The sequence below is a fragment of the Electrophorus electricus genome, chromosome 12, assembly GCF_041902795.1.
Source record: "Electrophorus electricus isolate QZ-2024a chromosome 12, ASM4190279v1, whole genome shotgun sequence".
Taxonomy (NCBI): Eukaryota; Metazoa; Chordata; class Actinopteri; order Gymnotiformes; family Gymnotidae; genus Electrophorus; species Electrophorus electricus.
This window is the reverse complement of record NC_137508.1, coordinates 13,209,002-13,231,564: the sequence shown is the minus strand read 5'-3', so window position 1 is coordinate 13,231,564 and position 22,563 is coordinate 13,209,002. Positions and strand designations below refer to the sequence as shown.

General features: G+C 38.6%; 1 protein-coding gene across 1 annotated transcript in view; it reads left to right on the top strand.

Moving 5' to 3' along the window:
* Window positions 1–1,333: 1,333 nt before the first annotated feature.
* Window positions 1,334–22,563, top strand: part of ppp2r5d (protein phosphatase 2, regulatory subunit B', delta) — a 30,323-nt gene continuing 9,093 nt past the window's right edge. Inside the window, exons 1-15 of the mRNA XM_027002545.3 lie at window positions 1,334–1,488; window positions 2,559–2,642; window positions 4,794–4,968; window positions 15,074–15,273; window positions 18,696–18,806; window positions 19,016–19,108; window positions 19,762–19,892; window positions 20,047–20,106; window positions 20,235–20,343; window positions 20,520–20,573; window positions 20,773–20,943; window positions 21,315–21,442; window positions 21,602–21,703; window positions 21,989–22,061; window positions 22,512–22,559. Of these exons, the coding sequence (XP_026858346.1) occupies window positions 1,462–1,488; window positions 2,559–2,642; window positions 4,794–4,968; window positions 15,074–15,273; window positions 18,696–18,806; window positions 19,016–19,108; window positions 19,762–19,892; window positions 20,047–20,106; window positions 20,235–20,343; window positions 20,520–20,573; window positions 20,773–20,943; window positions 21,315–21,442; window positions 21,602–21,703; window positions 21,989–22,061; window positions 22,512–22,559 (1,566 nt within the window). The 5' untranslated portion in view covers window positions 1,334–1,461. The remainder of the gene's footprint in view (window positions 1,489–2,558; window positions 2,643–4,793; window positions 4,969–15,073; window positions 15,274–18,695; window positions 18,807–19,015; window positions 19,109–19,761; window positions 19,893–20,046; window positions 20,107–20,234; window positions 20,344–20,519; window positions 20,574–20,772; window positions 20,944–21,314; window positions 21,443–21,601; window positions 21,704–21,988; window positions 22,062–22,511; window positions 22,560–22,563) is intronic.

Below are 22,563 nucleotides of genomic sequence, written 5' to 3'. Positions count from 1 at the left end.
TATGAGGTTATGAGTTATTACAGCACTGTAAGCAACTCAGTCATGTAATTTAAGAAAATATTCTAAAATGTTTTATTTTAAATATTATACTCAATTTCTATTTTGTAGTCTTAAATTTACTTCTCCTTGAGTCATTCTCACCACTTTATTTATTCAAACTCAGCTATGAACACTTTAAATGTATTTTGTCATGCAGTTCAATTTTTTACATGCAAACATTAGAACTGTGCTAAATTTTATTTCCACAGAACATTTTGACAGATTCTTCACAGTTGCAATCTTATTTTTATGATTTACTGGTTTTGAAAGTGACTTCGTATAAGAGCTTGATTTCCTAACAGTAAATGTTCCAGTAACACCAAGAACTGTTGAATACAAGACCCCAAGCTTTTAATTTCTCTATAAGCCTTTCATTGAGGAAGAAGACTGTTCTGTGGCCAGAAAGGTAAGTATATACAAGTTGTAGTGTGAAATTGCCAAGATAAAGAAAAAAGTAAATAGTCTGCTTTTATACATTTGGGTCATAGGTATGTAAATAACAGGTTGTTATGCTACTCTAGTTGTTTTGAAAAATAATGGTCATCAGTTGAATTTATTTCTTAAACATTACTACCAAATGCCACTGTTTTCTGTTTGTGGAATAAAATCTGTTTTAGATTACTTGCAACCTCGTCTTGGTTTGCATCGTGCTACATAAAAATGTAGGTCTAATTTGAATGCACATCACTGTAAGTGCACGAGTGTACCACTAGAGGGTGCTAGATTATGTCTACAGCATCTTAGATGAGGCAGTGATCTTGGCGCATAACAATCTCAAATCCACCACAGATATGGTATGATAGATAAGATATATATGCAAGTAATAATTTGTGGAGTCTTCATCGAGGAAGCTAATGTGTTTAGAAGTTAATGTGAAACTCGGAGAGCTATAACTAGTTGTTTTAGGCTGTTCTGGAAAAAGAAATGTCAATAAAACTGAAAATCTTCACTGGGCTTTTGGAGTTAAAATTTAAAAGACGATAGTTTGGGTCAGCTTAGAGTACAAGTCTTGTGAAATCAAAGTCACCCACTGACTCGATGTGTTGCTGGGAGCTAAATGTTTAAAATTACTTATTCATAAAATCTGCAGTCATCAATGATAGCATGTTTTCTTTGAATAAAGGTGAATAATGAATGCAAAAATAATCTCAATTTTAAGCATGGTTAAATTCGTTAATTAATGCTGAACACTTGTAGCCAGCACCAACGGCGGTATCCCTCCCTCGTCGCCGGACTTCATTCGGAAAAACGAACCCAATAGTAAAATCATCACGCCTTGTCTCCAGGCCGTGCCGTGTGTCAACGACCAATGAAAATATTCTCGGCCCAGGAGTGCGCAGTGAGCAGGGGTGGGAACTGTCTGAGCGCCCGAGTGCTTTGAAAGTCTGGCTCGGAGGTACCGTGAAAAACAATACTCGCAAAATGCCCAATAAAGCGAAAAAAGAAAAGGTAAAGTATTTATCGCAATGCAGCTACAGAAATGGTGGTTTTGTGTTTGCATAACTGTAACATGTTAGCAACCACAGTTTATTTTTCATTTATCCTTAAATGCTAACCCAGGTGTCTGTTTTCTTAGAAAGGCCCGGTTGCTAACACTAACCGTTACTGTGCAGTCCATCTCGTTAGCCAAGTAGCTAGCTAGTGAATATAATTACTGTTCTTCAGCTCGTTAAAATCCGAGTAAGCAATTGCAGATAGCCGACTTCACGTTAATGGAATATTTGTCAGAATATAGATAGCTAGCTCGCTACTATTCTTTTTTCTGTTCATGTTTAGTTGTTATTCACCTCTCGTTTGGAAGAATCCCGATATTGTTAGCCAGCTAGCTTCCTAGTTGTCTGTCTTGCCTTGTCGTTTCAGTCGATATTTTAATATAGGTACCTTGTAGGTTTTCGTTAGCAATTTATGCAATTGCGTGGATGTGCAACTGGTTGTCTAACTCAACTACCAGGTAACATTACGTACATCTTAGCTAGCTAGCTAACGTTAGCAAGCTAACCCAGCTATTTTAGCTTGCTTTCTACCCCCCAATTTTTTTTTCAAAGCTTCGTTGTTGCACCAAGCAACCCTAATTGTGAGATTGGTAACACTGACAGCAGATTATCTCTAGCTAACCTTAGCAAGATACCTCTCTTGCTTGCTCGCTGTAATGCTGTTGTTGCATAAATACTCAATGCATCAGTAAGTTAAACCAAGTAACAAGTTTATTAGCATGAATATTGTGCGTGCTTGTGATCCTAGTTAGTTGAATGCAGATGAGCGACTAGAATGCAGATGAGCGGTGCATGAAAGTCAGTTACAGCGCAATGTTGTGCGTCAGTCCTGTCAAAAGTAATCTGTGCAGCTAACAACTTAATGCCTGGCTGTTAATTTGGTTTATGCTGCGTTTCCAAAATACGGCCCAGTATGCTCAACGATTTGTTAGTCGGTGCCCATTTGCAACTAATGATGTAATTTCAGTGATTTGACAGTGAGCGAGCTACACTCCGAAAAAAAGTTATTTTATTTTCTTTATATAGGAATCGGCGAAATCTGCAAAAAGCAGCACCAAAAACAGTAACGTGAGCGGTGGAAAAGATGCTGGAACTGAAAATTCAGATGAGGTAAAACAGAAAAACACTTCTTTTTTTTAATTGAATATGTAATTGGCTACAGTGACTCCGAGTAATGCCACACTGCATTTCAGGACATGGATAATTGAGATTTAAACACCAGTTTACTTGTGGCTACACAATGGTGTACTTTTCTTTACAATTAGAGAAACTATAGTAGTATATTTGCTGTGAGGATAACCTTAATTACTTTTAAATATTTGAGTAATGATAGTTATGTGATATGCATGTTCTTCCTTGTTTGGATGTGAGTTTTATTATAAATTTCCAGGTAGAAGCATAACTGGATTACTTAGGATGATCAGTCTGGGTTGTTTGATGATGCATGATGCACACAGAGGACCATTAAAGCGCTTCAGCTGGGTTCACTCTGGAGTGTGTTTTGTCAGGAAGGGAGCGGCTAACCGGAGCAGCTGACCTGTGTGAGAGCAGGCGCCACAGCTGTGGTTTCTAGCTGAAAGCTTCTGAAGCAAAGCCCTATCTTGTTTCCTGCAAATTAAATGTTTCATACAAGAAAGAGTTCTTTTATCAACAGGCCATGCAAACGTTATTCAACAGATTGCAGTGACCAGTAGGTTACTAGGACATGCAGCAATTTATAGATAACAATGTAGATACAGTCTTTATTACCATCTGTGGTAATGTTCCAGAGGTGTATGAACACTTGGAAGGCAATCAAGAAATGAACTTGTGCATGTTAAAGGTTCTATAACTCTCCAGAGCTTGTTATGTGCTTGTAAAATCAGCACTGGTTATTTCATCTTAATTCATTAGATTCAGAGCAGGGTAATTTGTGGTGATATGTGCTACAGTGATATTATTTAGCAGGCTTTGTTGGTTTAGTTTTGAGGTCACTACTTGTTGCTTTTTTCTGCCTATAAAGGCTCATTTGTAAGAGTGAGCTGACTGTGGACATGGCAAACTTCGAAGACCTTTCTGCAGCTTGGCTAGATGTTAGTTACCATGTTATACCTCAGCAAATGTCTTAAGTGCAAACCAACCTAAATTGGTTTATTGCAATCCAAAATCGAAAAAGCAAATATATAAAACTGTGATGGCTTTTCAATGTCTTGTTTATTTATTATGAGTATTACTTGCCCGTATATTGGAGTGCTCAGTAAATGTGCCACTATGTCTGTATTTTGCCACACTATCACAAATGATTGGTGGTTTTGCTACCATTGGAGAAGTGCGCATCAGCATTTGGAATGGTAGCAGAAATGTCTGCATCGCCAAGTAAAACTGATTTAATGCCATGTTGCTGATGTTGAGATTCTTGTTTCTTGACAATCATGCAGCTGATGATGTGATGTGCTGGTCAAAGTACCTGCATTGTTCCCTTGCATTTGTGTGTTTGCCATGTTCTGGGGTTTTATTTATCCAGCTTGAGAAAATGGATGTAATGGATGATTATTTAAATGTTTCAAGAAACTTTGTTGCTGCAGTTTGTGGTTGGCTTATTTTTGATGGGTGCTGGGTATTTATGAAATGCAGATATTACTGTTTACGTATTTGTCATCTGCACTATGCTTAGCAGTGTTTCTCATCTTTACCATGCTAAGCATATATTTTAATTATTCCAGAATTAAGAATTTTGGCTTTTTTATTTTTGACAGATTCAAGAAAATCAACTCTAACATACGTCTAAACTAAACCTTAGATTCTCACCATTTAGAATTGTTTTCTTTTTTTGCTAGGTAAAGAATGTCATGGCTAATTTGGTACCTCATTCTTCTCTTGCTGTAATTGAACAGCATAGCTTACTTTACATGTGGGCAACTTCAAAGTCTGTCCATATTAACGGGGAAAAAAAACAAAGAATTGATCATGAATGTCTGTCGCTCTGATCTCATTTTGTTTTTTGACTGGATTGCAGCCTTTTAGCCACTCAGTCTATGTAACAGAACAATACATCTCATTATAGCCTTGAGTTCCTAGGAATATAATTTAACCATGAAACTCAATATTTTCTCAAATTCAAGTTTCACAAAGTCACATAATTCAGAATGATTGAGATCATGCTATATCTGCTCACTGATGGACAGAGACCAGGTTTCATAATTGAAAGTTGTTCCAATGTAGCATTTTCTTACTAAAGGTGAATATTTATGCAGCTTTAGTTTATTTTTATTTGTTGTTTAGGCACAGCAGCAGACGGCCAGCAAGCGTCCTAGCAACAGCACTCCACCTCCAACTCAGCTCAACAAAATCAAGTACTCGGGTGGTCCGCAGATCGTCAAGAAGGAGCGTAGACAGAGCTCCTCTCGCTTTAACCTTAGCAAGAACCGCGAGCTACAGAAGCTCCCTGCACTCAAAGGTAGAACAAAGCTTCCATGTATTCCTTTCACTGTTGATTACAAGGTATTACCAGACTTCTTTGGAGATTGGCTGCTTCTGATCAGCGCCTGGTTTAGCCTGTCTGACGTTGCAATTAGAGGCAGTGTTTTGTAAACTAGTGGTCCATAGAACTTATAGGATCTAAGGCCAGTGCCATGTGTACATTGTCATCTGTGCTCCCTTTCATGAGTAATCTGGTTTTGACCCAAAGGCAGGTGTTGGCTCGATGCTTTTAATGTGCACTTACCGGTCACTTTATTAGGAACACCCCTCATTCATATAATTATCCAATCATTTGGCAGTAGCACGGTGCATAAAATCATTAAGACATGGGCCAGGAGCTTCAGCTAATGTTCACATTAAACATCAGAATAGGAAACAATTTGGGGAGTGGGGGGGGGGGGGGGGGGGAATCTTAGTGACCTTGACAGTGATGTGGTTTTTGAGGCCAGATGAGCTGGTTTGAATATTTCAGAAAATGCTGATCTCCTGGGATTTCCATGCAAAACACTCTCTAGGGTTTGAATAGAAAAGTACAAAACAACAAAAAACACCATTCAGTTAGCAGCAGATCTGCAGGCAGAAAATGTTTTGTTGATGAGCGAGGTCAGAGGAGAACGGTCAGACTCGCTTGAGCTGACAGGAAGGCTATAGTGAGCAGACAAGCATCTCAGAACATACAACACATGAAACCTTGAGACTGCAGGTTACAGCGACTGAGGACCACATCGATTTCCACTCCTATCAGCCAAGAACAGGAATCTGAGGCTTATCGAAACTGCTTAGTTTCAGACAAAATATTTCCTGGTCTGATGAGTCTCGATTTTTGCTGTGACATGCAGATGGTAGGGGCTAGATTCATGGTAAATGGCATGAATCCCTGGATATGACCAGCCTCGTGTCAATTGTTCAGGCAGGTGGTGGTGTAATAGTCTAGGGGATGGGTTTTTTTTTGGCACACATAAGGCCTCTAATATCACTCTAGCATTGTTTGAATGACTATTATCGCTGACCCTGTGCAACCCTTCATGGCTCCAATCTTATATTCACTACTTCCAGCATGATGCATCACAAAGCCCAAGGCATCTCAAACTGGTTATATGACCATGAAAATTAGTGTAGTGTACTTCTAGTGACTGGGGGTGCCACTGATTTGAATAGGACACCTTGTGGGATCCATGCAACATAGATCGATCTAAGGACAGTTCTGAGAGCAAATGGGATCTTGCTCAGTATTAGTATGGTGTTCCTAATAGAGTGTGTATTATTACTGTAAATGCACTTGTACCTGTTCATGAAAAATGCTTGTATAAAAATAACCCTATGCTATTTGGTGCATTTAGGAGAACCTTATACATTACTGTATGCCTTGATTATGGTTATTTGCAGTTTTCAAGAAGGCCAGTTAGGAGATTTAATATTTTTTCCATTTCATATTGTTTGACACACACAAGGAAGTAAAACTTGTAAAACAGTTTTGTAATAAACTTCTCTGTTAATTTTCACCATCTTTGTGCATTTTTAAATTGTTTATTAATACCGTGAAAATAAAATATTTTCCTCAACATTTCTCCATGGAAAGGAGGAGGCGTCCTTCCTTTAAACCTCTGGTTAAAGCTGCTTATACTTGCTTACTAATTAAACTAATGGCAGCTAGCACTCTCTGAGAAACCATGGTTTGTCAGCTGATTAAAAAAGTGGCTGACATCACTTAGCACTTTTCTGAAAAGTTTGAAACTTTGAAAGCATTCAGCTCTAGAAAAGAAAAGGGGGGGGGAGTCAGTTGGCTGCATCACTTTTTAAAAGCTGCTTTCTGTGAGCTTCCGTGTAAAACAGACAGTGGGAAATCGGGGGAGGGGATGTGAATGTAGTCGTATTCTGTTTAACTCCAAACACTGGAGTTCTGTCACCGTCTCCTCCTCATTCTGCCTTCATTTTGCGCTCTACTGCTCACTCATAGAGAGCCTCTCGCAGCCTAGCCAAGCAGAGCGAGAAAGTGAGAGGGAGCACGTGACCACTCACTAGCAGTAATTGGATCAGTAGTGTGAATGTGTGTAGTAAGTAGGACAGAAAGCTCATCACAACACTCCTCGTAGATAGGTGGTCTCCCTGCCAGGGGACTTGTAGAAAACACACATTCAAATGTAATGGACTTCTTAAGTTATGCTATTGAGAAATCGTGATTATAGCCCTGCACCAACATATTGGCAGACATTCGCAAAAAATGTATTAATGGTAAATTTATTCCACATGGATGGTAAGATTCAGGGGAGGCATTCCTAATACTTGAGCTGATTGCTTGTGATGTTTTTGTTTGCTGCACTGTGGCTTAGTACGCTGGACAAAGTTAGTGCAGTATATTTGTTCGTTAGTTTTGTTACATGATTGCATAGTTGTCTGATGTGATATGGGGGGCATAAAGACATTTCTCACACATTAGAAATTGAAGCATGTGTAGATGTATATCTGAAACTGAGCAGCCGTTTCACTGATTTAACTTGCTTGGCTTCTTCGTTACTCCCACACACAGTTAAAGAGCAGAGCCTGTTATGGTCAGCTGCTTAGTCAGTTGCATTTACATGTGTCCATCTAAAAATGATAGCATGCAGAAGCAGAGTGATATTCCATACAAGATCAGCACATACTGATGTCATGAAGAGTGACCTCTGATATGCACACAAGCCATGTTAAGGTTTCTTAGTTGCAATAATTACAAAATAAATACATTTAAAGGTGATGCAACACCTTAAACATGTTTTTTTCAGGAACCCAGGGTGATGAGGCTTCATTGCTGTTGCATTAATTTTAGTTTTGAAATAAAGCTAACAGTATTGTGATGAGAGAATTTTCCCTATACAGGTTAATTTACCACAGATGTGGAACCCTTGCAATGAACTTGTTCAGATCATTGATCTGTAATGGGCCTGACTTCATGAATCCTGTACTCGAAAAAAGTATTTATGTAAGCCTTTTAAAAATATCTTAATTATACTAGTATTTCTGAACTATAACAGTGAAATGTGGAAACAATTGCAGTGTACATCCCAGATTAACATCGGCAGTGCGCTATGTGAAACAATATGTGAAACCCGAAGCCCCCAAATAGCTTAAATCCACGATTGCTTTTAAATTAGATTAATGTTGTGCTTATTCACGTACAAAGTATGACTAATGACATTCCAGCATTTCTAAGTACTTTGCCAGATTTTTCCCCTTTACATGTAAATTAGGCAGATCTAATTATGGGTATGGCTTGAGTAAGCGTTCCCCTTTTTATCACAAGGCTGACGTCACTTTCTCCCTCCTACACAGCTTTCATCACACTTGAATGGTCGCTTTGAGTCTGACAAAAACTAGTGAATGAAAACAACCTAATGAGAAAGCTAACCTAGCGATCTTAGAATTCTGTGATTTAATTATTAAATTCAGCATGGGATTCAGCATGGAATTCAGCATGGGATTCAGCACGCTAGTAGTGTAGCAAGGAAGGGGTCTGGGACAGCGGGACTGCAGTCAAATGTGCTCATCAAAGTATTTGGACCATATTTGCACAGTTCTTGGATAAATCTTATCTGCAAATTCAGCTGTTTTGGAGCAGTGCATTATACTATTTCTATATTATTTTGGTGAAATTGTTCTTTTTCCCCCCCCCTCCACATTCAAACTTGGCTGTATGTTTAACACTCAATATTTTATACCACCTGGAACTTTTATGTTCGCAACCCGAGCTATCACTTTTCGAAATTAAATGTGCTGTGCTTCCATTCCTAACTTTGTGAGCTTTGCTCTTGTGTTAATGGTGCTTACTGTTTTTTGCTCTGGTGTTAATGCTGCCTGTTACACATATGGTCACTGAGCCAAATTCTTTCAAAGTGCTTGAATGAACCATCAAAGGAATGGATTTAAAAAAAGATGGAAAAAAATAATCTGGAAAGCCAGCATCAGCACTAACTGCAAGCATGTCTAGAGAAAGGTCAGGGTGGTGGGGGTGCCAGCCTGAAGATGGGGGGTAAATTGGAGTTAAAACGTTGGAGCTTTTGGGTAATTCCACAAGGTTTTTTTTGTTTTTGTTTGTTTGTTTGTTTGTTTTTACTTCAATGTAGTAGATTCACACATGCCATAGGTGTTGGTTATATGTTACTGAAATAAATAGTCATGATACCCACAGTGTGCTCTATAAAGCATGGGTATCAGTACTTCAGAAAACTGACATGCATCTTTCATAGGAAAGAGAGATTACCAATTCCATAGAGAGCCTGTCAACAACCACCAGTGGCTTTAAACATTTTTAATTTGACAGTATAGCAGCAAATGGCAGATTGTACAGTAGGATTCAAAAGACTTGAGTCCTGAGCACTCAGGAGAACAGTTCGGCCTCCCTCTGCTTTACTAAGCTTTTCTGACATTTTTGGAAATGGGTGGATCATTAAAGAACTAGCCGTAGTGGTGCTAACACCTGGAGGCGACAGTTAACAGTGCACATTAGTCATTAAGAGAAGAAAATGGCATGAACATGCATGTTAACAATTGAAGGAAATGCATGGAAATGTCAGAAATTCTCCAGAAGTAAACATCAAAGAATAATTTTTCAACTTGAGTAATAATTTGAATTGCTCTTGCAGTGTTTATTCGCTAAATACTTGAATTTAGACTCTGCCCATAGACTGGGCATAATTTCAAGGTATAATCTCCAATTATACCTAATTATAAAATAATCTACTATTTAACTGACATTACATTTGTGCATTCATTTGAGTGTTGTGTAGTGATGCCTTTCTGCAGGTCATTAAATGATTATTATTTTCTATGTTATTCACTTTGAGTGTTTTTCTGCAACAACTCATAAAACCTATTCTAAAAATGTTATATATGGCAATATATTTTGCCATATTGCCTTGCTCTAAAACACACTGCTTCTAAGAGTCATGCCACACAGACACAAGCTCAGCTGTAGTGACGTCCATGTTTGTTTATGGAACCATCAGCACTTGAGTCTGACCAGTGCATGCTGTTAGTGGTCTGGCACCAGTCCTGGAAGTCCACATGTCAGACAAACTGAGGAAGTCTTGAGATCTCTCTTTCCTGCTTTTGTGTAAAATATGCTCTAGAGAAGCTCAGTTTATAATACTTACTTTGTTTTGTAGAATGGTTATAGATTGGTTTTCTTTGTCTTTCTCTCCCTCTCTCTCTCTCTCTCTCTCTCTCTCTCTCTCGCTCTCCCTTCCTCTCTCCTCACATCCCTGTTACATATTTCTCCTTGCCCAGGCGTCACTATTTGTTGGGCCTGTGGTCTGACAGATGTAATCATGCCTTAGCCACCTATTGACCACTTTGTTACTAATGCCTGATGATGTAACCTGTTCATAAGTATTACCCTCATCTCTCTGTATCCCTCTATCCGTCAAGTTAATGGAGTATTTTTATCTGAGAGCTGGTTGCTTTTGTTTTTTTGCTTTTGTTTTTTAATCCAGGGGGTTGGGGGTGTTGTTGCTGATGAGTTGAATTGGCCCTGGAGGTGAGGATCATGACTCCTTGGCTGTACTGTTTTGTAGGGATCTTGTGCTGCTATGAGTCTGGGTACAAGCAGTTATCTCATCACTGTGCTCTATGAGGTGGAATTTTATGACCAATTCACCAGTAAAATGCTGAAAGGAGAAATTATATAGTAGTCGAGAGCAGTTAAAACTGTTCTGTTCAATATTTGAAGGAACCATAAACTAAGTGGCCTGAACCATCATGTTGTCTGTTGAAATATTATTGGGTCTATTGTGATAAAGATCTGTCAGCTGGCATTTCAAAGACCCAAAGTGAGACGTCAAGCCCTTTTAAGGTAGACAGTGAACATTTACTTTGTTGAAGAAAATGTAGTGACTGGTCTGTTACTTTATGGTACCCATGCTATTTTCACAAGATTAAATTCACTGTTAGTAAATTAGAGATTGTAGTATTTAGCTTTTATTGGGTACTATTTATGCCTTAGCCCACACAGAAACTAATGTCCTTCTTTCTTATGGTCTTAGCGTTACAGTGCCATGAGGATACTGTTGTTACTCTTCAGAAACATGGCTTTTATACTGTGTCATTGCGCAGTATTGGTGTGATGTGTTTGGTTAAGGTATTCACCACATGACCATGGTGATACAGAGTGTCTAATAGTACTGCTCTGTAACTATATGCTGGATATTAATTTCTAGAACATGGAATATGGAGTGCTACACTTCATGCCTATCTCACTATGTGAAAACAGCACTAGCACCCAAGACATTAAATTCAAGAAGGCTTCAGAATATTTTGCATTTTGGTGGTTTACTGGAAGATGAAACAAGGTCAGTCGCAGACAGTGCATGAGCATGCCAGACTGGCCACACTGACAGTGAGCATTCCTTTTTAAATGTATAAAACTGAGGTGCACCAGTAATAAAATTGTTTCAGTTTGGTCATGGTTTACATTTCACAAAAGTGTTTTTCTATTTCTATTCAATGAATTTCAAACATTAAGAATATCTCTGCTTTTGGAAACACCCACTTTCCTTCTTTTCTGTTGAACATTGTCAAATTTCATCAAAGCCCCTATGATACAGTAGTATTGTAATTTTTGGATATGTTGAGTAAGTTCATCCCACTTAAGTTTTTTTTTGTGTGTGTGTGTGTGCGCGCGCGTGTGTGTGTAATACTGCAATAATAAAGACATATGAATAAAGTCACCTGTGATCTTTAAAACTCCCCTTTTTTTCAACTTTTGTGGAAAAAATGTATTGCACATGGAGTTAACCGCAGATGGATACATTTGTTTGTTAGTCTTGTTTAATGTAAATGTGGATTCTTAGCATCAATGGATCACCATATCAATACCAAACAATAGTGAGATATTGTGTTCCAGCACTGTTACAGTGAATAAAAAACTTAATTCAGTTACTTTAACCTGATAAGACTTTAAACTATAACACATTACACTATTTTGACACAGGAAATAGCAATTAATTACAGTAACATGTTCCTTTGTACTGCACCTTTATTGTCACAGACCTGTTCTTAGATTACATTACTCTATCATACTTTCTGAAAGAAGAAGAAGAAAAAAAACATTTAGGACAAAATAACCAGTGAAACAATGTAGATATAGTCTTGAGTACTTTGGAGTGACATCTCTGACTCCTTACTTCACATGTGATACTCGAGACCAGAGTTGAAACTGGGAAAGTATTCTTCAGATTATGTTTCACTATACACTTGCTTTTATTGTAAAACCAAGAATGGACAATTATAAATAGACAGATGTAAAACCATGATCATCATGATTTAAGTTTGTATTATCAGAACTGATAATCACCAGAGGCTTTATAGCAATATGTGTTTCTAATATATGAGTAAACAGCTCATTTCTTTGAAGACGTAATGTAAATGTAATGTAATGTAAATGTTAGACAGGGTGCAGGCATGAGTAGTCAATCCCAGACTCATGGAGTCAGCAGCAGTGATTATTTAGCATGCCGTTATCATCCATTTGGCCAACAGTTCAAGAATTCATATGGCTGTGAACATTTCTGAAGTGGAACCTCCTGCCTCAGTTTGCAGTTTAAGAAGGAGGGGAGGATTATATACATTATGTCAACATTCAATTTGTCATTTGCTTGATTTTACACCTAACACACTTGTCAAAAGATGCACAATAAGAACTAATGTTCATTGTGTTATGAACAAGGCTCTGTACTACACTGCAAGCTGATTTTTCCTGACGGAAAGGACGTGCAACCTTTTAAACTTCACCTAGGTTTGAATGTACTGTTGGAAGGGAAAAAAAGGTCATTTATGACATTTTGTCTGAAATATAACAGAGCTGTATGGCAGAAAGAACTAAAGCATAAATGAGCTACACATGCGCATTGACATTACCAGACAGAAATATGTGGATCTGTGGCAGTTTAAATGACTAACCTCATGCATCTGAGTTGCTGTGGCACAGCAGGAAGCTTTATGGAATTACAAGTCCGGGGTTTCTGGCATATACCTGTTTAATCTGAACAGAGTACAACCTGAGAGATTTAAGAGAAAACGTAGTCCTTGAGTCAAACATTTGATTAGGTGGCGTAAAGTCAGGTTGTACTGTGTTTCTCATGTCAAATCTGTATGTTTTGACTTTAAGATCATACAATAATGAAAAAAGGGAACAATAAAATTAAATGCAGTTAATTTGTCAGCTGCAGAGCACTGGAGCTGAAACAGTCTTAATTCTTTTTTATTATGGCAGCTATATTTTTAAAAGACTTTAACCATACCTTGTGATCAAATAACAATCCGTTATGTTGTTCAGTAAAAGCAGATGCAATAAGCAGAATAATCAGTAAAAGCTGAAATAACATGTTATTGAAAATGTTACCAGTGTTGTCTGGTACATCTCAGATTTTTCGTTTGTCAGCTGTCATCCTGTATAACCTGTGGCTGCAGAAACTACTGTTATCCTCAATTGCTGCCCTGTTTATGGGTGTTTTTTCCTCTTATTGTTTTGCAAGCACTTTTGTTATTTATCATATATTTCTGTTTTTGTGCTGTCATTCATTAGTTGGACCAATGAAAATCTGGTACCTGTAGCAGTTCCTGACATACTGGAACCATTCCAAACTCGGCTCATATACAGATTTTTCCTTTGTATTTCTGTTCTCCTCCCCCACTAACCACATTCAGAATGGCTTTCCGCAGGTATTGCATAACAGCTCATATCTCACTCCAGTAGCTCGAACTGCAGGGTTGTTGAAGAATTGAAGTTGCTGAAGGAACTAGTAGACATTTGGCAAGGGACCAATTTAAAATTGGCCATTACTTCTTAGCAATAGTAGATTACCCAAAGGGTACTGATTTCATCACAGCATGAAATTCATTAATTGATTAATATTTTTTGTGATGACAGCAGTGTGTCTAATGAGAGATTAGTCTCACCATACCTGCTTTTTTTGTGTGTAGGAGCTGATTAATTTGACTATAAATGTCTCTGCTATATCGCAGCCGTATCGAGGAGTAGTGTACAGGGAGCAAAATGGGGAATTGTAATGCTTGATATTGCATATTACTGTAGTGTCTAGTATTTAAAAATCAATAAAATGCCATACTCTCATAACTGTAATAGCATATGGAGCTGTTTTAGAACCACCCCCTTGCTTGCAATAATGTTAGATTTATTCCTGTTCTGTTTATTTTTGTTTAGTAGTACTTCACACTGCGGCACTGAATATATAGTTAGCTACAGCAGTTGCAGTGTGGCTCTCTGTGGATGCCGTTTAGTATATCTTAGATTCGGTGGAGCTCTCGCCTGTGTCCCAGATTTTAGTTCCTCACTCTGCCCCCACTCTGTGCAAAAGTGGATCGATCCTACCGACCTCTTCCCATTACCCTGCACTGCCCCACCTTCTGTAGAGAATGACTCATCAAAAACACCTTTATTAGGTTGTCGTACCTTGATTAGAAATTTCTTTTAAAGTGTGTTTGTTTGGTCATGCTGGACCAAAGCCTATTAAATCTGAGAGGCTCAGAGATTTTACATATGTGCATCTCTGCGTGGGTTTGCGTGCATGCACATGCACGCTCATGCTTGCATGTGTGCTTATACAAGAGTTTTTGGAAAAAAAAGATCTGTTAAGATCACCTCTTAGAAGTGACCTTAGATATCAGAATCAGGTATACTGAATCAGGTTTGGTTTTGCTTACTGCTTTCAACACCAAAGAGTTTTCACTCACAGTGTGGTTCATTCCAGATGAGACATCGGGAACAGAAAATAACAGAACCATATGGAAGGGACTGGAGAAGTAATGTGTGGCATGCAGATCTGACAGAGCAGTGTTATTTTCCACAGTCCCTTGCAGGCACACAGGACCGTAGTCATGCAAGCACGACATTTACTGTCATTACGTTCAAGGTGAGAAGGTGGTTTCAGTGGGATCTAATGGTATATAGAACAGGCTATAGTGTCTTTAATGTGCAGTAGTGCGGTAAGAGAGGGTTAGATATCCAAGTTAGTCACACAACGGGTGGCTGCTTGGTACTTTTTGTAGCGCACACTGATCTTTGTGTGTTTTTTCTTTCTGAATTTCAGATGCCCCACCCATCGACAGAGAGGAGCTGTTTGTCCAGAAGCTGCGCCAGTGCTGTGTGCTCTTTGACTTCGTTACAGACCCTCTCAGTGATCTTAAGTACAAGGAGGTGAAGCGTGCTGGCCTTAACGAGATGGTGGAGTACATCACACACAACCGCGATGTAGTTACTGAGTCCATCTACCCTGAGGCTGTCATCATGGTGAGAGGGCACATGCACACACATGCCTGTTGTCATATGCTGTAAGATGCTGAGATAACGCCTGCACAAAAGCTTGCAAAGGGGCCTGGACCTCACAGGAAAAAACATTTCCTCAAGACTATTTATTCACCTCATAAAACAAGAATATCTCACCTAATTTTTAAGTCCATCCTTTTAGCTTCTAGATTTTGGATAAACACGTTGAGCCACCGAGTATTGCACGTTACCATTCTTACTCAATTTACAAGCATCAGCCTTCCTTCCTTTGGACAGTGCCCTAGTCTAAGGGCTTTTTGAGACTATGGAAACTATTTTATGGGTGAAACTTTTGACATGACTAAAAGACTGCTTCCACAGCATGAAAAAGATGCTGCTTAAATATGAACTTCGATGGTCACTTTGCTTGGGAGAATTTTATATATGACAAATTTTTACACTTACACACACACACACACACACACACACACACAAGGTCCGAGTTGGCTTTAACTCGCCTTTTTCCTGTTGCTCCCCCTCATCTCCTATTACTCCTCTGTCTTTGCTCCTAAATCTATGCGCTTAACTGGACTGTAGCAACTATATCTCTGGCCCTGTTGATTTTAAGAATGTCTTAGGATACTGGGACACGCGGTTCCCTTTCTCTTCATAATCTATATATGATTTGTTCTTCAGAATATATGGAGAATGGAGGCTAAGTACATGTAAAATCTGAGTCACCATAACAAGCATCCACTCAGTTATTTTACCATTGCTCAAGATCAGTAAATCCTAAAATACAAATAGGGACAAAGTTATTTGAATGGCTTTGTATTAACAGTGTTATTTAAAACACAATCTTCAAAGCGCTATTGTATTTTTTATTATGGCTTTTTAAATTATGGCTAATTCTGGCTTTTAGAGATATTTTTCCTGCTATCCTGTAAGTATTTCACAAAAACGCATTTTTTGTTCTGTACATTTGTAAGAAGTAGCTGACAGTGGTGTTTGCTTTTGGCATTTATTTACCATGGGGTTAATCATTTAATATAATCAAACTAGTTAGAGAAAAGTAGATAAAAAATCAAAACCTGTCTTCCTAGAAAAAGAAATCTGTTTAGCCATACCGCCTCTTTTGTGACTCATCTCTTGCGTCATGCTCTTAAATGACTCATCAAAAAAAAAGAAAGAAAAGTGCCCATCACTGCTGAGCACTGAATGGTGATCATGCATATCTCTTCTTTGATAATGTGTGTGTTGTCCTTCTAACTTCTGTTTGTCTTGAGACTCCACAACCGCAGGAACCTGGTAAAAAGCTAGTGAGACCATTTTTTCAATAAATGTCTGAGGGCTTCACATCCTCCCTTCCCTTATGTCAGCCTGGAACATCCTGTCAGTTGACAGTAATGACTTTTGCCTGACTGGTTCCTGGAGGTGCAAGGGGAAGCAGTAGATTTCTGGCCAAACTAGGAGACTGCAGCTTAGAATTTCTTTCTGGTGGCCCATCCCTGCCAGTCTCAGCAGAAGCCCATAAGCCAGGCATACTGCCCTTCCAGGGGCCCTGTCCAGCTCTCTGCTCCACTGACAGCTGGGAGCGTCTCTCTCTGCTCACGCGGAAATGATCACTAGGGAGTTTTGGTTAATTAGCCATTACAAATCAAGGCTTAGACACCTGCGCTTCCTCTCATCCATTTATAATTCAGAGCACATACCTGCTGTGACATGCACATACAAAATATACAAAAATATTCATAGGAAAAATTATGCCTGCTGTCTCTGTAACATCAGTATCAGCTAAATGGCTCTTAGTTGCATGTTGCAGCCACTTTCTTCAAAATGTTAGAATATATAAATAATAGAAACACCTTATAGGGGTTTGGTTAGAGACTATGTCCTATCTATTGTAGGCAAAACATGTAATAAAGCATTAAATAATTCATTTTCAGAATTTCTTGAAAATCTGCAAAAGCTGTAATACTTAATAGTTCATCAAGGCTCCTGTCTTTTTAAATACATTACACAACACAGTACACAATTTATAGGCAAAGGAAAGGATATTTCAGCCCAATATTGAAGAGGAGTGACATCCAAAAAACTACACTAATCACCGACTTTTTATAGAAACATTTATTAAATTTAACCACATAGTAGCAGCACAGTTATAGGCTATAGCCCATCTGTTACCAAATACAATATGGGATAGCTATTCCCCTACTCATCAGTGGCCAGTTTCTGACCGAAGGACTCCTGTTTGTTGGCTGGTTGTGAGTAGCAAATGGCTCTTAACCCTGCCATGACAGGGAGACATGTAAAAACAGTGCTGCATCCGAAGCATTCATACCAGTGCAAGACTCCCTCCCATAGCACAAGTACCAATGGTCTGCCAACAAAATAATATCTGGACAGCAGTGGTCCTGTTTTCAGAAACAGGGTGGAGGAGGCCTTAAAATCTTGCCTGGCAACAGATAATTGTACGCCTGTGTGACGTATAACGGGTTAAGGAGGATCCGGGGACGAGGCACGTTAAACAGAACATACGTTTTAATCATAAGCACAACTCAACACACACAAACACAGTACATGGGTCAAACACCGAAAACCTTGACGATACGACACGAGACTTATATACACTCATGACAATTACACACAACAAGGATCAGGTGCACAACACAAGCGGGCGTGGCAATATGGACACACAGACGCACACGCACACATTTGAGGGGGGAGGGGCTGTACCATGACACCTGTAAAAAACAAACAAACAAACCACCCATAAGACGGGTTATCCCATGAAATGGCCAAGTTCTGTAGGTAGGTGTTAAAAGTGGGTGGTATGATTAAGTACACAAACTTTCATTTCTTTCATTTCACCCTCCATGCCTCTCTCCTTTTATTGATCTCTCTCTCTCTGCAAACAACACTACTCAGTTAGAAGCTGTGTGCAGTCATTCTGTGTTCATGTACTCATTTTTTTAACGGTCTGTCCCATCTCTGTGGGAGGTAGTTGTAGAAAATGTCTGGCTCCTCCCTGTCTGGTTGTGTACACCTGAGCAAATATCAGTGCGACTCTTTCAGTCAGACAGAGCACAGCCACAGCACAACCACAGTGACGAAAATCACCCATCCTCCATCTAAGAGAATTTTCTTTTCAAGTCTGTCTTTACTGACTGATGTGTTTTAATTATTTTAGATTAATTGTTCCAAGGTTTTCTTTTCCTTAGTAATAGCAGGTCATGGTGAAAAGCATTGAAAGCAGTGAGGAATAAAGATGATATTGTGCTGCAGCTGGCACAGATAGCCACCTCAGTGTGTCACTGTGTTGGTTACAGACATGCTTAATAATGGAGATGCTGATTATCTTCTGTTAACTTTATTGCCATGCCTTCATAAATATCTTTAATAATGACTAAGGTGTCTTTTTAAATTCTTTTTTCTACTTTCTGTAGTTTTCAGTAAACCTGTTCAGGACACTGCCTCCTTCTTCCAATCCCACGGGGGCAGAGTTTGACCCTGAGGAGGATGAGCCTACACTGGAGGCAGCTTGGCCCCACCTACAGGTGGGTGTGGCCCTTTGTGCCACCTTACCTCAAGCTTACAGGCATTCCATGAAAAATCTGAACATGTATAGCAGAAATGTTTCCTTTCTGTATTATTTTTGGCCTATGTATGCTATAAATTGAAGCAGATTTATTCATAAGGCTGATTGTTGTGGATTACAGGTACCATGTATTTTTAAATGATTTCCACTGTCCTTTTCCTTCCACAGCTGGTATATGAATTCTTTTTACGATTCCTGGAGTCACCTGACTTCCAGCCTAATATTGCCAAAAAATACATTGACCAAAAGTTTGTGTTGTCTGTAAGTATTTGTTCCTCACGTATGCACAGTATACTCCCACTCCCAAGAGATTGTCAGCTAAAAATGTGATTCATGTGTCAGTGATACATCAGTTGGGACCACAGATGAGAGATTTTTACACCTTTTACATGGAACTACAGTTGAGAGATTTTACATCTTTAAATAATACCTATCTTAGCTAGATAATAGCTGTCTGGCAAGCAAAAGTCTTGGCCCAAATGTACAGTATAATTTTATGTCTTTGGGATTGTCCTTCCAAGAGCATAATCATGTCTATACTGTCAAACTGAAGCTTGGACTGTAACATTTGTACATGTAGTAACAGATTCTATGAAGACCTACATTAGATTTTATAATAGATTACAAGATCTCACAAATCAGTGATACCAAGATTGAATATTGTAGAATCATAAATTCATTTTAAACATAGCAAAAGGCATCAGATCAGCCTTTAATATAACACTATAATATTAATCAATTTTTTTTATATTTTAATCTTTAAACAAACAATGCAGATTTATTAATAACATTCACTGTGTGAGAAGGTTAGTTATTTTGCTTTAAGAAAATATCATTAACGTTTTTAGTCATTTTAGTAATTAGTGACTTATATTATCCATTATTTAAAATGCAAATGATTTCCTCTTTTGTAGCTCCTGGAGCTGTTTGACAGTGAAGACCCCAGAGAGCGGGACTTCTTAAAGACCATCCTGCACAGGATCTATGGCAAGTTCCTGGGACTTAGAGCCTACATCCGTCGTCAGATCAACAACATATTCTATAGGTGCGGTCTTGTCATCTTTACATATTTCATGTCTTTGAATGATTTTAAACATTTTGTAAATGTTGCGGTATATTTGCCACCAAAGTGTCTATAAGACATCAGACTAGTTCATTATTTCATTTGGTTAGTGATTAGCCTTGGTGTCTTATTGCAGGTTTATATATGAAACAGAGCATCACAATGGGATTGCAGAGCTCTTAGAAATCTTAGGAAGGTGAGTGCACCCACTGACCGTGTTGCCATGACAAACCTGACTAAAGAGTTTCTCTCTGTGATCTGTGTTGAATTGAATGGACCTGGCATGTCACATGACCAGAGCTCTGTATCCTGTTCCTCCCACAGTATAATTAACGGCTTTGCCCTGCCACTGAAAGAGGAGCACAAAATGTTCCTGATCCGGGTGCTGCTGCCTCTACACAAAGTCAAGTCCCTCAGTGTCTATCATCCTCAGGTGTTCCTTCTGCACACACTGTCCCTTTAAGTCTGCGTGTGTTATCAGTCTGATTTTTTTTAATGTAAATTCTCTCCCAATTATACTACCCAAACCCCCAACCTGTGCTAATATAGTTCTTTGTAATTTACTCCTCTTCTGTACCGGGCTAAAAAAATCAATTCCATTTTCTACAGCTGGCATACTGTGTTGTACAGTTTTTGGAAAAAGACAGCAGTCTCACTGAACCAGTAAGTATTAGCAGGTATTTAGCAGGTCTAGATGTTCAAATGTATTATTTATCTACATGTAGTTATTGTTATTTTTTTTTATAAAGTATGAATTCATGAGCACATTTTAAATTTGTTTTGATTTTGACAAGTTCAGTTATCGCAGATAAACACCTTTTGCTTTCTTACACTTTCTTGCCGCCATCTATTTCTGCTCCAGGTCATAATGGGTCTCTTGAAGTTCTGGCCCAAGACCCACAGTCCCAAAGAAGTGATGTTCCTTAATGAGTTGGAGGAGATCCTGGATGTCATTGAGCCATCAGAATTTGTCAAAGTTATGGAGCCTCTGTTTAGACAGCTGGCTAAGTGTGTATCAAGTCCACACTTCCAGGTAGGACACCAAACCAGCACCAAGAGTGTGGTTAAACAGTGAGCCCATGTGCTTTTCTACCTATTCAGCAATTCAAGTGCAGAAGAAGTGATACCTTTAGAATGGTGATACTGCTACTTTTCTCCCCTTTAGATATTGTCAGTATAGCTATGTAAAAATTACATTATGAAGTCAGAATGTTTTAAAGTGTTTTTACTCTTCCTAATCTTTAAAATATTCATAATGTTTTCTTAGATTAACCTGTTCTGTTATTATCATAACATATTAATTGTGGGTTACTTTGACACTGTTGCCCATGGTGTTGAAGACTGTGTCTTTGCTTTGTTTTGCTTTACAGTATATTATTAGCTGAAATTACCTTTGTGTCTTAGGTTGCTGAGAGGGCACTGTATTACTGGAACAATGAATATATCATGAGCCTGATTAGTGACAATGCTGCGAAGATCCTCCCCATCATGTTTCCTGCCCTGTATAAGAACTCCAAGAGCCACTGGAACAAGTAAGGAACCCACGTCAGTTGCCGTGTTACAGCTCATTTGTCTGCATGCCGATTAAAATAAATAAATAAATTAATTAATTTAAAAAAAACTTTAGAAAATTCTTTGGCTATACTGTAGAATGGCATGGTTAGGCAATAATTTTCCCCTCCATCCTGTAGGACAATCCATGGGCTTATTTACAATGCTCTGAAGCTCTTTATGGAGATGAACCAAAAACTGTTTGATGACTGCACTCAACAATACAAAGCTGAGAAACAAAAGTAAGTTAGGAAATACTTAGATAGAGGTGAGAGTGAATGAGTGCAGGACGAGACCTAGAAAAAGAAATGGAGATGTGTAAATTAAATGAAAGGGTATAATGCTGAGACATGTTCCAGGAGTCTCCGAATAATGGTCGAACACAGATGTAGCACGCAGCCTGCTACGGTTTCTCCATGTTGTTATAGCATTTGTTTAATAAGTGCTTTACCCGTGTTTAAATCGCCCCTTTAAGAATATGCTATTCTTCTTGCTTATGAAATAGTATATTCCCCTTTCCTCACCAGAGAGAAATACAAACTGAAGGAAAGGGAAGAAATCTGGCACAAAATTGAAGAGCTTGCAAAACAGAATCCTCAGGTATACACATCGACAACCACCCTCACTCAGATGGGACCATGCCAAAAGGAAGCTTATTTAGAAAGCATAAGGGAGTCCTTTCCAGTGAACCAGTGAAGTTCGTTTCTTTCTGACAGCAAGTGCTTTTATTGCACCCTCAAAATGTCAGTACTGTTTCTTCTAAGGCTCATGGCAAATGCCATTAGACTTGAAATGCTTTGTGCAAAGTGGAGCTTAATCCTAAAGTGTGCTCTGAGGTGAAGGGTTTCCTTTTAATTATGCTTTAATTAATGCTCAAAACTTGGTGTTCAGACTAAGTCTAATTATCACAGGGCTTCTCTCCAGAGTTTAAGGTTTACTCTGAGGGCATGCATTAATGAATTAAAATTTGAATTATAGTGTTATAAACTATAATGCATATCTCAGTGGCTGTGTTAATTAATTGAAATGTGTGGATAATTTTTTGGGCAGATTACAAAGGTTCATCCTGGTCTCCGACCAGGTCTGCCACAAGATGAGGTTA